Below are 14,568 nucleotides of genomic sequence, written 5' to 3'. Positions count from 1 at the left end.
TTTGTTAGAACACACTGGTGTAACAAATACAACTAAAACACAGCTTGTGTTAAACAATTGACCCCATTTTCACTCTCTGGAGAGGAACACTGGTAAATGGGCTATACTAATAATATTCTGAAACGTATGAAAAGTAACGGTATATAGTTAAAACGCCACCCTGCTGGAAAGAATTTGTCCCATTTATGGCATATAAATATATGGTAAGAAGGTCAATTAAACTTTGTTCATTTTAGTTTCCTTTGGTTTTGTCTTGGGTCTAACTACTGAAATTTGGAAAACTAGAATGAACCCATACACAAAGAAACATTACAGCAACATACATTCATCCTGCACCACTCATCATCCAAAAGTAACCTCTGCCATTCGAACAGAAAACGCAACATCTTTACAACTTCTATGAGATGCAGTAAATTGTGCTTTTATGGGTAATGTGCCCATTAAAGAGTAAAAGCAATCCGAGACGTCAAGACAAATGACAGCTTTTGAGTGCCATCTGCAATCTCTAGCTTCACAAACTCAATTATTCATAATGCATTTATGAAGTCCGCTGAGACTGCGCTGTCATTCCCGTTCAAACTAACGGTGAAAAGCAACATAAAGGGACAAGCTCTTTGAGATGACAATGGCCTCGCAGATGGCACTAATGGGTTTCTGCTGCCACCTGCTGGACAATAACCATAGCACCTTCACAGACAATAAAGCTTGGGTAAAGAGTGTCTGAATTCCCTTTAATGGCTGACAGATGAAAGAAAACAAGACAAGAAATTACTAAAATTAGTACAGAGTAGCTTTTATTCCTCAATATCAGGATAATTTCTCTAGCTGACAGAGAAACTTTCATATCAATATGATACATCAGTAGTCCTCGTTTGATTCTCAAGAATCCTATAACATAATCCAGATCTTTCCACTCAACACTGTTCCGCATCTGTTAGTACAGATGTTCAGCGTTACACACTTACATGTTAAGGATCAGCAGGATCCTTGAAAATAAGACATCTGATTCAGGAAAAATAAGTAACAGAAGAAGACTCAGAGTGGCTGTGGGCAGACCAGGATCACATTCTCACCCCGGATAAAAATCTGGTTGATGTGGCGAGTGTGCACCTTGCCGTACATCTGGGGGTCTTTAATCTGACAGGACTCTTTAGAATCCGTCCCGCTGCCATCTCCTTTGCTAGTAGTGTGTGAAGACTGACTTCTCTGAGTTTTCTGGGGGTCTTTAGGCTGGTCTCCGCTGGTTTTTCCCTGAGCGTCCTCCCTTTTTGCTGCCTCATCACCGCCTTGGCTCTCCTGTAGCTTCAGCTTCTCAAACAGCTGCACATGAAGCATTCATATTTTGTGAATAAAGCACAGAAACTGACTGTTAGTGAGCAAGAAACACACTTCACACAATAATTAAACTAGTTCGTACCCTTGAGATGGTGAGGGCTTTCTGATGGTAGAGCGCTTCCCCAAGTAGAGGCTCTCTGTATGTCTCATCCACATCCACCATGGCCTGAAGAACACATACAGAGGTCACAGTGAAGGCATTTAGTTTGATGCTGGAAGTGGACTGGTTTCATTCAGGATGTTGCAACTAGGCCTGCCACAACTATACCTTACCCTAACTGCCTTATAACAGTTATTTGCTCCACGAATATTTAGTGTAATTGCAGCAAGCCTCTCCATTCACCTGTATAAAAACAGCTGGATTGAATTAACAGGAATATCATTTCATTACTACTTTTATAATTATTCCAATGTTGGGATTTGACCAGGCTCCGTTATAACCTCATCTTGTTGCATTCCTGTCATCGAGACACTTAACTTCTTATCAGTAATTTCTTTGTATATTCCAGTAAGCAATTTTTGTTTATAAAGCCTAAAAGGCAAAGAGAAAGGCAGTTTTTATAATATATGTTCTAATGTTGAATTCTAGTGAATAGCTCTTCTTCATTAATTGTACTAGATAAGATAAGGCAGGGGATATTTGCAGTGTTACATCAGCATAGGGATAGTAACATTAAAAAAATGACCTAAGTGCAGAATATAATAATAATTATAAAAAGTAAAAACAAAAATTTAAAAATATATGAAGTAGCACTCAATAGACACCATAATAATAAATAATTACAGAAGATATATGTAAAAGAGCTGAGTATCGAGTATTTAAAAAGCTGTGCACCTTGCTGAGGGTAATATACTCCACAATTAACGACGTGCAAGAAAAGTAGTGAAGCATGAGGGGGAAAAAGGGTTGTCATTTGAGCATCTTGAATCCCTTGAGTATAAACCATTGTTAAACTTACACTATACTTGGCATAAAATTAACATAACATGCCAATTAAATTGTTATAGTTCCTCGTATGACATTATCATTATCATAACCTTAACTTCCATTATCATGAATGCTGCTAACGAGGTAAACTTAGCTGATGTTTGTATATCAGAAGAGTGAGAGCACTTGCCATGTTCCAGAACTTGTCGAAGGCGACGACAAAGCCGGAGCACACCCCCCTCAGCCCCTTGAAGGTCCTGATGTGAACTTTGACCCTTATCCTCTCCTCAACACATCGGTACAGCTCACCCAGAGGACTGCCTTTGCACACTGAAAACACATTACAGGATAAAACAGACTTAAATACACACCATTACCCAAAAACTAACATAACATAAAGGACTATGTTAAGCACTAAATGTAGTATGAAATGACAAAACAATGATCTGTATGGTTTTGGATTGAATTTGCAGTTAACAAATCACAATTTACATGTTAAAGTCTTCATGGCTATACCAAATACTATCCTTAAAGTACAGGTCAATGACTTAATGTAGGCTAAATCTAGAGGCCTGTGGTAGAATAAATGTAAAACTCAACACAAGTAAAACATTTCCTGTAATCTCAGACAGATTATCAGCCACACCATTCTGACCACTGCCAGGTAAAATGGTATTTATTTCTAATGGTATTATTTTCCACTGGGACCTGTCAGTGGGCCGGATATAATAGGCAGTAAAAGAACATTTAACCCTCAGAGTTGGTATGTTAGAAACAGCAAAATGGTCAAGAGTAGAGATCTGAGCAACTTTGACAAGGCAGAAAATGTGATGGTCAAATCACTGGATCAGAACATCTTAGATCTTGTGGTTTATTCCCAGTGTAAAATGGTTAGAACCTACCAAATGTATCTAGAGAACAGCCAGATCTGAACCAGTCAAGCATCCATGGGAGCATAATGTTATTACCACCTGTATAATATTATGTAGGTTCTCATTTTTCCACAAAAACAGCTCTGACCTGAGGCCTAGACTCCAACAGACCTCTGCAGGTGTGCTGTTGTATCTGGACCAAGACATTAGCAACAGATCCCTGAAGTCCTGGAAGAAGAGAGGTGGACCTACATGGATCAGATTTATTTGTCCAACCCCTCCCACAGACCATCAGTTGTCCTGAGATTGGAATATCCTTCCATAGTAAATCTTTGGTAGGTATTAACCAGGAACACCAAAGACCTGCAGTTGTGGAGCAAACAGCACACCTGGCTGTCACTCAGTTCCTTTTGTTGCTCATTTTACAGCTTTGAGGATTAAATGTTCACTTGCTGCCTAATATAGCCAACCCATTCAAAGGTACCATTGTAATGAAATAATCAATATTATTTCCAATCCTCCTGTCAGTGGTCACAATGTTATGGCTGATCGCTGTACACATGCAGGTAGTTGTCAAGGGAAAGCATATTGCCAACCCAACAGTGGTAGAGGAAGTATTTAGACCCTTTACCAATGTAAAAGTATTAATACCACAGTGACAACATACTTAGAAGAAAATATCTGCGAAAAGTTTGAGCATTATGTATGTACTGAAAGTATTACAGCAAAACTATAACCAAATTTATAAATTTAATGTATGCAATTTCAGACACATCAAAAATAACTTGACACCTGAAACGGCCAAGCTGTATTTTAACACAATGATTATTTCACACATGACCTACTGCATAACTAGCTGGGCACTGGCATGCAAAACCACTTTAAAACCTGTAGAAACAGTATAGCATAGCTCTGAAAATTTTAGAAAAAAAAAAAACAGACTCATCATTACTGCATTATCTTACAAAAACATAACTAACTGAGCTGAGAAAATGTGATAAAATATGCAGACTGTATCCTAGTCTTTAAAATCCTTTGTGGATTAGCCCCTGCCCCATTACAGGAATTTGTACAAATACCCAAAACAGATTGACCAGGACTAGTTCCCGAGGTAACTGTATAATTCCATTTGAAAAAAGCACCTTTGGACAGGCTGTGTTTTCACACCGTGCCTCTCAAAGTTGGAACACATCACCAACTGTTATCTGCAACCTGCACTCTCAGCTCATTCACTGAACATCTAATACCAAGGTTATTGGACAATCAAACCTGCCACCACAATTTCATATAAATTCATCTGGCACTCTGAAATCATGTGTGTATGTATGTATGTTTTGTACAATGTAGCATAAATGTATAATGTGTTTGTCTGTTGAATGAGTACACTGGATTGTACTGTTTTATGAACTGGGTTGTATTGTTTGACATGAACTATGTTGTTTTATATAGAGACTAAAGATGGAAATTAGTCTTGGCTATAATCTTGTGTATTGGCACATATTGTGTTTATTAATATGCACAGTCACTTTGATAAAAAAAAAAAAAAAAAAAATCAAATTCAAAAGTACACTTGATTGATAATCCTGCAGCTGTAGGTTGTGGTTCACTGCAGCAAATGCTTAAGACTGACCTCAGTTTACTATTCTATTTACTTTTGGGTTGTTGAGTCTCCCTGGTCTAGGTCATCTCTGTCCTGTGAGAACTACACTACCAGGCAAAAGTTTGGACTCACCTTCTTATTTAAATGACATGAGATGGACCACAGATGGCCAACAAGTGCTCAGCATCATTTGGAACTCCTTCCAGACTTTTGGAAAACATTTCAGGTGACTACCTCATGAAGCTCATCGAGAGAATGCCAAGAATGCACAAAGCAGTAATAAAAGCAAAATGTGGCTATTTTGAAGAATCTAAAATATAAAACATGCTTTGAGTTTTGTCACACCTTTTTAAAATACATAATTCCATACGTGTTCATTTATAGTTTTGATGCCTTCAGTGAGAATTTACAATGGAAATAGTCATAAAAATAAAGAAAAACCAAGTGAGTCCAAACTTTTGCCTGGTAGTGCATGTACATGAATCAAATGATTTATACTTCCTGAAAAGTACATTTCCGGCTGATCCAAAAGTATTTTAGAGTTTATGAGGCTGGAAGGACTTTCTCAACCAATACAGAAAAACTTAATCCTTTACTTTATCACAATATTTTAGGGCATGTGTGCTTTCACTGGAAGATTATTAAAGTAGTTAAGTAAGTACAGCTGTCAGATAAATGTAGTGGAGCTAAAAGTATAGCATTTACCTGTGATATGTAGTGGAACAAAATAAAGTTGTGTGTTATAGAACATGAGTAAATGTACCATGTGAACTCTGACTACCTAAGAACTCCCAACGGTTCTTCTAATGGTTGTGAATGAAAGTAGGTTGCACCGTGTGAATGTATGTGCAGTTGTTACTGCTTCATGAACCTACGGGGCATCCTTGTCAGGACATTTTTCACCGTCCTCTGCTTCCTCCGCCGCGGAGGGCCGCTGCTCTCCCCCTCCTCTGACTCCGGCACCGGGTTGTTCACCATCAGCTTCTTCAGCCTCTCGATCCGCTCCGGGTCCGCCACGCCTTTCATCGCCTTCTGCCGCCGTTTCTCCACATTCTCCGGCTTGGCCCTGCCTCTGCCGCCCTTCATGAAGCTCTCGTACTCGGCCACATTGTTGAAGCACTTGATGTTTGGAAAAGGCAGCTGCACGGACGGTGAGTATAAGGCCACGAGTGGGTCAAACTTGTCGGAACAGACATTTATTTTAGCTGCTTCGTCGTCGGGACTGTCTGTAGTCAGACCATGCGCCGGTTCCGACGGGGCACTCGAACCGCCAGCTGACGCACTGTCTTTGCTGTCACTGTCTGCAGCTTTCCGTTCACTTTCCTCCATGTTTGAAACAACCGCAGGGACGAGCGCACGAGGACGCAAAGACTTGTGGGTAAATTGTGTGAAGTTGAGTTTGAGGGATCACTCTGCTGCCTTTGAAGAGGACATTAAACTTGTCCATAAAGTCGGATCAAGTTAATCACTGGTGCTTTTGTGTCGCTATATTTGTTTCGTTAATAAAATATATTCCTGTCTTTTGCAGATATTTGTAGTCAATTAATTATGTTTCTCTAAAATTCAACTCTAACGCCAAACCAACATCTTACCCATACACGATCTTTGAGACACACCTTCTCCTAATGTGCCACAAGATGGCGCTAAAACACTAGCGCAAACAGAAAGGAATTAACATTGTCAGTGATTAGTTCTGGTGATAATACACGAATAATCAATGATTTATGTTTTTAAAATGACACTTAATTGACAACAAAATCAATAAAAGTTAATATCATATGAAAACAGCGACCTTTTAACTAATCTCACATTTTGTAATTTTCAGACCGGAACTTTTGTTGTAATTATCGTTGTTCAACTACAACAAAATTACCAGACGGACTGTACACAAACCAACGTGAGGAAGCTGCTATCTGCTGCTGAATGAAAGGTGAAGACACTAATGTATGGCGTTTAACAGGCATCAGACTAACGCCTGATATATTTATATGTATGTATTTAGAAAAAGTGACTGGTTACAGTAGGTGCAGAGGACTATGAGCTCTTAAGTTGTAAGTGACAGCAAAGAGTCAGCTAATAGCATTTCATCGTGTCTTTTGAAATTCCTCAAACTTAGAAATTACAAACAAAACGTGTATTTGTCTTCTAGGTGCTCCCTGATGCTGATTGGACGGAACTGCAGGTTTTTTGGACGGGTTGGGTCTTATCTTGTCAAACCTTTGGCCTGTTTATTTATCAGCTCAAGCACAATGGCCAAGAGCAAATTTGAGTATGTCCGCAACTTTGAAACAGATGATACCTGTCTACGAAACTGCTACATTGTTGTCAGACTGGATGGACGCAACTTTCACAAGTGGGTGTCTTGTCTTATACTCGCCTCCATGATGTTGTTGATGTTAATGTTGCAAAAGTACCAAAAGCTGTGCTATAGGACATATCTTATTTCCCATTCAGATAATTTTCTTTCAGATAAAGACATAATGGGTGAAACAGTTTTTGTGTGAATTAAATGAATATATACATGAGATGGCCTCAAGGACACGCCATAGATAGATAAATACTGGGAATAGAATACAAGAGCAAACACTACACATAGTAATTAGAAGTAAAAAAAAAAAAAAAAAAAAAAAAAAACTGGATAATTCACTGTAATGTGCAAAATAAACTCTAATGTTCAGTATGATGAAGGTGCAAAATTACATTTAAATGCATAGTGAAAATAGTTAAAGACCAGAGTTTAAACCACAGACAGAGGTGAGTTATTGTAAAGTGAAATTGCATGTGGATTATATACTTGACATATAAATGGTACATATATTATTTAGTTCTGTTATATAGAACCTTTGTGCCAATTTTCAATTAATCATGTAGCATTTCTAAATATAAAAAGGCTATAGAGTAGGGGTGTCAAACATGCGGTCCGGGGGCCAAATCCAGCCCACCAAAGGGTCTAGTCCGGCCCTTGGGATGAATTTGTGAAATGCAAAAATTACACTGAGATAATAATCCATTTTGTTCAGGTTCCACATTCAGACCAATTCAATCTCAAGTGGGCAGGACCAGTAAAATATTATCATAATAACATATAAATAATGACAACTCCAAATTTTTCTCTTTGTAAATGTAAACATTTTCATGTAATTACACTAAAACAAAGCAGGATTTTGAAAAAAAAAACCAAAAAACAAGTGAATTATCTGAACAGATATGAACAACCTGAAATGTCTTAAGAGAAATAAGTACAATTTTAACAAGATTCTACCTATAACTAAATGTTTTGTATATTTGTAGATCCACTGTGATCTATAAGTTATAATGTACATGTGTAAATGATAAACTGAGGCAGAATATTTTTAAAATTACACTTATTTTTTTCAGTTTGTTCATGTTATTCACATCTTTTGAAAGGATAGTTTGTAGATGTAAACCTTTTCATAATGTAAATGTACTTTTTTCACTCTAGAACATAGAGAAAAGTTTGGAGTTGACATTATTTATATATTATTATGTTATTATTTTACTGGTTCAGCCCACATCAGATCAAATTTAGCTGAATGTGGCCCCTGAACTAAAATGAGTTTGACACCCCTGCTATAGAGACTCCATACTGTTTAACATGATTTTTCTGTCGTGGTAAAAGAAGTACGTGGTGTTGAGTATGGTTTTCTTGTCCTTGTTAGAGTTTTCATACTGAAATCATATCCATGCAATTTCTATGTGATATGGGTGAAGGAAAAGCAGAATCCAGATGTCCGAAAATATTCCAATAAGAGTGCGATTTGTGAAAAAATAAGTGATGCAGCCTAATATGAAACAAAATTTGCATATTCTCACTGATACATTGTTTGATGCCTAATATTTTGTTCTGTATTCTGTGCAAGGTTTGCTGAGCAGCACAACTTTACAAAGCCCAATGATAACCGGGCACTGGGGCTCATGACCAGGAGTGCCTGCTCTGTCATGGAAGAGCTTGAGGATATTATCATCGCTTATGGTCAGAGTGATGAGTTCAGTTTTGTGTTCAAGAGGACATCTAACTGGTTTAAGAGAAGAGCCAGGTAACTTATAAGCTCAAAGCAAACATATTCATCTTGGTTTTCCAGTTTTTGATTTCACCCTCTTTCTCTTCTCGCAGTAAGTTCATGACCCATGTGGCCTCTCAGTTCTCCTCCTCGTATGTGTTTTACTGGAAGGAGTTTTTTGGAGAACAACCCCTCTTGTACCCCCCAGGCTTTGATGGACGTGTGGTTCTGTATCCTAGCAACCGTAACCTTAGAGACTACCTTAGCTGGAGGCAGGCAGATTGTAAGTACAGAGAACGCCACAGAAATGCTAAACTGCAGAGAGGAAAAAGATCTATGACTGTTCTTTGTCTTTCTCCTCTTTAGGTCACATAAATAATTTGTACAACACAGTGTTTTGGACTTTAGTACAGAGAGGGGGACTCACCCCAGCCCAGGCACAGGAGCGCTTAAAGGTAAAGGGGGAAATACTTTTCAAATAAAAGACTGCACATTTGAAGGTTAAGCTTTAATTTAGGATTTGCTGTTTTTCATATATTTTAAAGATATCACTTTGTTGGTGTTTGATTTAACAAATATATTGGATTTCTACTGGATGATTATGACTGTTTATGTGATTTTAAATTATTTACTCACTAAACATTTTTAAAGCAAGTGTTTTCCAGAAGTCAAAGCAGTTTCCTATTTAATCAGAGTATTTCAGGAGAACTTTATGTCTCAATGATTCACAATAATATACCTTTGTTATAATAGTAGGTCTATACAACTTTTTCTGTGTATACTTTTTATAGTCTCAGTTTGGAGTGTGAGAAGTATTACGTGTTAATGAACTCTGTAATATTTCAAAATGATCATTAGGCCTGTCACCATTTGTGGCAGCTGCCAAGTCCCTTTATTCTCATACAAGCTGCAATGGAAACTCTGATGATGTGACGACAGCTGATCAGTATAAATGCTCTGGCTCAGTGTTTGGATAATGTAAATCACTTACAGCCCATGGAAGTCTGGTAATTTGTAGCTTTTAAGTCTTTGGAGGAAGCTCTGTGAAACTGCTACTTTTTGTATAAATCGTGGATCATTTACGTCTGTCTAATGTTAATTTGCCCCCCCCCAGGGAACTTTTGCTGCAGACAAAAATGAGATCCTGTTCTCAGAGTTTGATATAAACTACAACAATGAATCCCTCCTCCACAGGAAAGGCACTGCACTCATCTGGGAAAAGGTGAATGTTTTAAAAGTGTTTGAGATTTTATTTTGGCCTTCCTGCTTATTACATATCCATACCTAAAGCTCATTTAAAGCTTTGGCAGCACTGAAGATAAGTGTGACACCATTCACTGGTTTAGCTAGTTTATATTTTTGCAAACAAATCACATTCTTGAAGCATGATAAGTGTAGAGCGGTATTAACAGTGTCCTTGTAAAATGGAGCCGTGGAAGAACTCGCTTGGTGGAACACTTGCACATGAAGAAATGAGTCAAGGTATTGAAATAATTAAATCCTCACAGAGGGACACAGCAGTAACAGTGACACACACATGGTGATGGTCATTACTATTCAGTGTATGCATGTAATGATCAATGCAGTTAGATATAGGGATGCCCTGATTGTGAATTTCTGGGCCAATACAATACAGGTACCAAAAAAATTGCAATTTCACTGATGGCCAATGTCAGTGATACCTTGTGTTTATTTTGTTTTTGTCGTTACTTAATACCAAGAAAACAAAGAAATGTTCATTATGTATACAATTAGAACAATAGACTAATTGAACTGTTTTCAAGTCCCACAGTATCTCATCACATCATCTTTGATCAAACACAAATTCATTCCTACAAAGGTATGAATCAACTGTTAATATAATACAACAGAAAAATATCAACCACTGCCATCAATGAAATGACAGACAAGATCAGACAATATCAGCTGAAACCAATGTTCTTCCATTATATCTGTGATTCTCCACTCGGGTATATTTGCGTTGCAGTGTGGAGTTCTGGCTCACATTATCAACAGGTTCATTTATGTCCAGATGGTAAAACTTCTGTGCTGCATTCAGTGACACTGATCCAAGAGTAAATGACAAACTTTGTTCTTTTTCAGCCAATTCCAAAACATGCACAGCCTGCCCAAAAAAAAAGCTCAGGCAACACTAGCATCTGACCACCTTTAGCTTTGATTATGGTGTGCATTTGCCCTGGCATCCTTTCATTATGTTTATGCAATGTCACAACATTTATTTCCACCATTTTTTGGACACATAATGTTGATAAACCCAGGTCTGACCTCATTGTTAACACTGGGGATGATGGGTAATCACTTCATCTGCCTCTCTTCTCACCCTGATGTGTCCATCACTCTGGAACAGGGCCATTCTGGACTCACCAGATCACAGGACCTTTTTCCATTCCATTCCAAACTAAGTCTTGTTTAAGAAATGAGAAAGTAGTCACTGCATCAGTTAGGGTTAAAGGAGTGATATTTAGCTTTTTTTGAAAATGGAATTATGCATTTTAAAACATTTCCCTGTGGTCTACATAAACTGTAAATGCTATGTTTGGGTCTGAATTCTTCATTAATTAAACTCCACAGGTCCATCTTCAACCTTATTTCTGAGTAATGACACCAGAAAGGTCGTTTTGAGCGCTGGCCCTTTAAATGCAAATGAGCCACTTCATACCCCACCCCCTCCAGGTTGTTGGCTGTGGTGCTCAGTCCCGTTCAGCCACGTGTGTTCATTAATACAACCAACAACTGAACATTTTAGGTAATCGGCTCGAAGTTTGAACATATTTTCAGTATGGACTACAACCGCTGCTGCTGACAAATGATTATGTCGTACTTGGAGAAATGGAAGTCTTGACCTTATATGTGCAAATATCGTGACGTAACTAGTAACTGACGTAACAAATTAAGCAGGAATTAAAACGTGTAGAAGAAATCCACTCGAATTTTGCCATAATTAATATAAAGATAGCTTTGCAGCACCTGGAGGGTTCAAATTCAAACTTTTTGAACTATTAGGGTCCAACTACACAAATAAATGTACTAAAGACTAATAAAAGTGGGTTTAGCAAAATATGACCCCTTTAAAACTTTTAAGTATTTGCTCATTTAAGTCCACTCAGACTTTTTTTGTTCAAAACATTGTCAACACTGTTTCTCAAAAAGAAAAAATAAACCACTCCTATAATACTACTACTACTAATAATAATAATAAGAAGAAATGTGCCACCTTTGTTTATGAGGTGTATTTCAGTTTCCATATCCCTCACTCTATTTTCCAGCAAGACGAAACCGTCACTAAACGTATGAAGCTACCAAATGAAGAGGAGAAGGATGTACAAGTGACGCGGAGCAGAAAGAAGGTCCAGGCCTATCACTGTGACATCATTGGAGACCAGTTCTGGGAGGAACATCCAGACATTCTGGAGGACGACAACTGCTAACATCTCATTAATACTGTAGGATGAAAATAACTGAAAAACTCTGAGTGGTTAAAGTGGACCCAAACAAACAGGACAGTACTGCTGATTGATGCAAATGAACATCTAGGATCATTTTCCCATGAAGCTTAATACGCTGGAAACCCTTGAAAGTGTGTTTTCCAAGACTTAAGTCTTCAGTGATTGACTTTATACAACCGATCTCTCATGGCTGGAGCATATATTTACTTTACTGTATTAAACTTTTATTAAGATTCCTTTAAACAGGGATGGTGTTTGTCTTGTTTACAGGAAAGCAGATAATTTCCTAATATTAATCTCTTAATCAAGTGTTGATGGAAAATGCTACTGTTTATAGTCTCTCTGTCCATTGCTCTTACAGTTGCATTTCCAAATATATTGCCATTTGACACCATGAATGACATTTAGAATACTACCATCATTTGATCTTTCAGCATGTTAGGCATGAATCCAGTTGGTACTTTTGAACAGAGTGGATTTTATTGTATGTGCAGTTTGAGTTACAGTTTACGTTTTTTTTTTTTTTTTTTAAATAGAATTCCCAATCTTTGAATGTCAATAATTCAGAAAACAAACTTGTGCCTGATAGGTGGTAAATATTACTGACAGTATTCAGCCAGAAGGAGCACATCTGGGGTAGAAATAAGCCGAGTGAAGCAGAAGGTAATACCCTGGCTGTACTGAGTGGCCTTGTCTTGCAGCCAGGACACCATTTAGAGATGTGAATGAATTCAATGGGCCTGCACTGTCATCACTGCTAAGAATACCTCACACACCCTGCATACACCCTATCCTTCTGACATGTGCTCTGCGGCATATTTATCATCACACTTATAAATGACCGGCTCAGTATGAATGGCTGTTGGAGGCTTGAAGTGCTAGAAGCCTACTGTATTTTGTTACTGTAGTAGGCTCAGTTGCAGTGGGATACTAGAGCTGTATTTTTGGTTCTGTGACCTTGTTCAAAGCATTTCGCTACTGTACTGTCGTTTATGTAACCAGGACTGAGCTCTTTAGTGGTTCACAGAGTCCTGTTTGATTTAACGAAACCTCTGTAAGGAATTTACCTACATTTTACACAGTACTTCTATTCAGTATGCACAAAAACTCTTCTTTAAAAGTACAGACTTTGCTTGATGATGAACTGGTTCAGTTTTCTTGGGTTGCTGCCAAACTCCTACTGTCCTGACATATGGTTATATAGGAAACAAGAAACATTAGTAAGCACAACATGTGGAGGCAAGTAGTGAAGTTATTTAAAGACGCCATGTGTTTTCATTCAGTAGCTATAGTTTGAGGGTACTGTTAGCAGGAGAATGAATAAGATTCCTACATCCTGGTTGAAACATGTCAGGGCTGTTTAAAATAAGATATTTCCTGTCTCCTACTCTGAGCGTTAGAGTCCTACTCAGCCTAATAAACTGAATAATGTCATGTGGGGGAGTTTTGTCAGGTTTGACAGATATAACCCTGATGAGATCACCAGACTTTCCAGGTCTTGGAACTGGAGGCTTCACATTTTTGACCAGTATTAGGCTACAGACTGTAAACCTGCGCTACAGACCAGAAGCATTACGTCTGCAAGACCGGAGTCTTAATAGGAAAATGTGATTGGATAAATGTAATAAATGTAATAATGAGCATTTTCGGAGTTTGACCATTAGAATGAATAACATCTATGAGTATTTTTGCTTCTGTTGCTTCACTTTTAATCATTAATAGCCTGTGTTTGTGTACAGCGTTACCCATAAAGTTGGACTAAAATATTTTTTACCACTTTGTGAAATGATTGTAGCAATGTCATTTATTCTCTGTAGATAAAGTGTAACTGACTGTATGTAATCATTTCATCTGGTCAAAGGTGATTACTGATGTGTATAAATAGGAATAAAAACATGATTAAAGAATTTCAACTTCATGGGCAACAGTGTATATTAAACTTATGTAGGATTTAGGTGATTTAGCTGAAAAAAAAATGCAAAAAGTACATTATTTCAGTATGGTCATGACTAAACAACAATGATTAAATGATTTTTATCATTTCATTCATTCATTTAATTGTTTATTTCGAGCATTTACAGAATAATAAGAATAATTTCAGCTTGGAATATTGATCATGACTTACTAGTATGAGTATTTCCTCATAACCAAGGATCTAAAGCACTTTGGTCTTCTTCATGTTGTTGTAAAGAGCTATATAAATAAACTTGGATTGATTGATTGATTAAATATGGTCTTCAGGCTCTAAATTCTGTATCTGTAATCTTTTTTTTTTTTTTTTTGTTAACATGTTTCCATTTTTATTTAAAAACCCCATTTAGCGGACTCTTTATAACCACAAATA

General features: G+C 37.5%; 2 protein-coding genes across 5 annotated transcripts; one reads left to right on the top strand and one right to left on the bottom strand.

The window, feature by feature from the left end:
- Positions 1-772: 772 nt before the first annotated feature.
- Positions 773-6,092, bottom strand: lsm11 (LSM11, U7 small nuclear RNA associated). The gene is made up of 4 exons (XM_030144650.1): positions 5,611-6,092; positions 2,454-2,593; positions 1,418-1,501; positions 773-1,320 (listed from the first exon to the last, which is right to left on the bottom strand). The coding sequence occupies exons 1-4, from the start codon at positions 6,062-6,064 to the stop codon at positions 1,036-1,038; spliced, it is 963 nt and encodes a 320-aa protein (XP_030000510.1). The 5' UTR covers positions 6,065-6,092; the 3' UTR covers positions 773-1,035.
- A 468-nt stretch (positions 6,093-6,560) lies between these two features.
- Positions 6,561-13,867, top strand: thg1l (tRNA-histidine guanylyltransferase 1-like). 4 transcript variants are annotated; one of them, XM_030146309.1, is made up of 7 exons: positions 6,561-6,665; positions 6,885-7,088; positions 8,617-8,793; positions 8,871-9,040; positions 9,124-9,212; positions 9,872-9,979; positions 12,045-13,867. In XM_030146309.1, the coding sequence occupies exons 2-7, from the start codon at positions 6,895-6,897 to the stop codon at positions 12,204-12,206; spliced, it is 900 nt and encodes a 299-aa protein (XP_030002169.1). In that variant the 5' UTR covers positions 6,561-6,665; positions 6,885-6,894; the 3' UTR covers positions 12,207-13,867. The 4 variants fall into 4 exon arrangements, with proteins under 4 accessions (XP_030002169.1, XP_030002168.1, XP_030002167.1 ...); XM_030146308.1 differs by having other exon boundaries at positions 6,617-6,786; XM_030146307.1 differs by having other exon boundaries at positions 6,617-6,820; positions 6,882-7,088.
- The last annotated feature ends 701 nt before the right edge of the window (positions 13,868-14,568 follow it).

Source organism: Sphaeramia orbicularis, chromosome 10, assembly GCF_902148855.1.
Source record: "Sphaeramia orbicularis chromosome 10, fSphaOr1.1, whole genome shotgun sequence".
Classification (NCBI taxonomy): Eukaryota; Metazoa; Chordata; class Actinopteri; order Kurtiformes; family Apogonidae; genus Sphaeramia; species Sphaeramia orbicularis.
The sequence above is the reverse complement of the archived record's forward strand: the minus strand, read 5'-3'. Positions and strand labels throughout refer to the sequence as shown.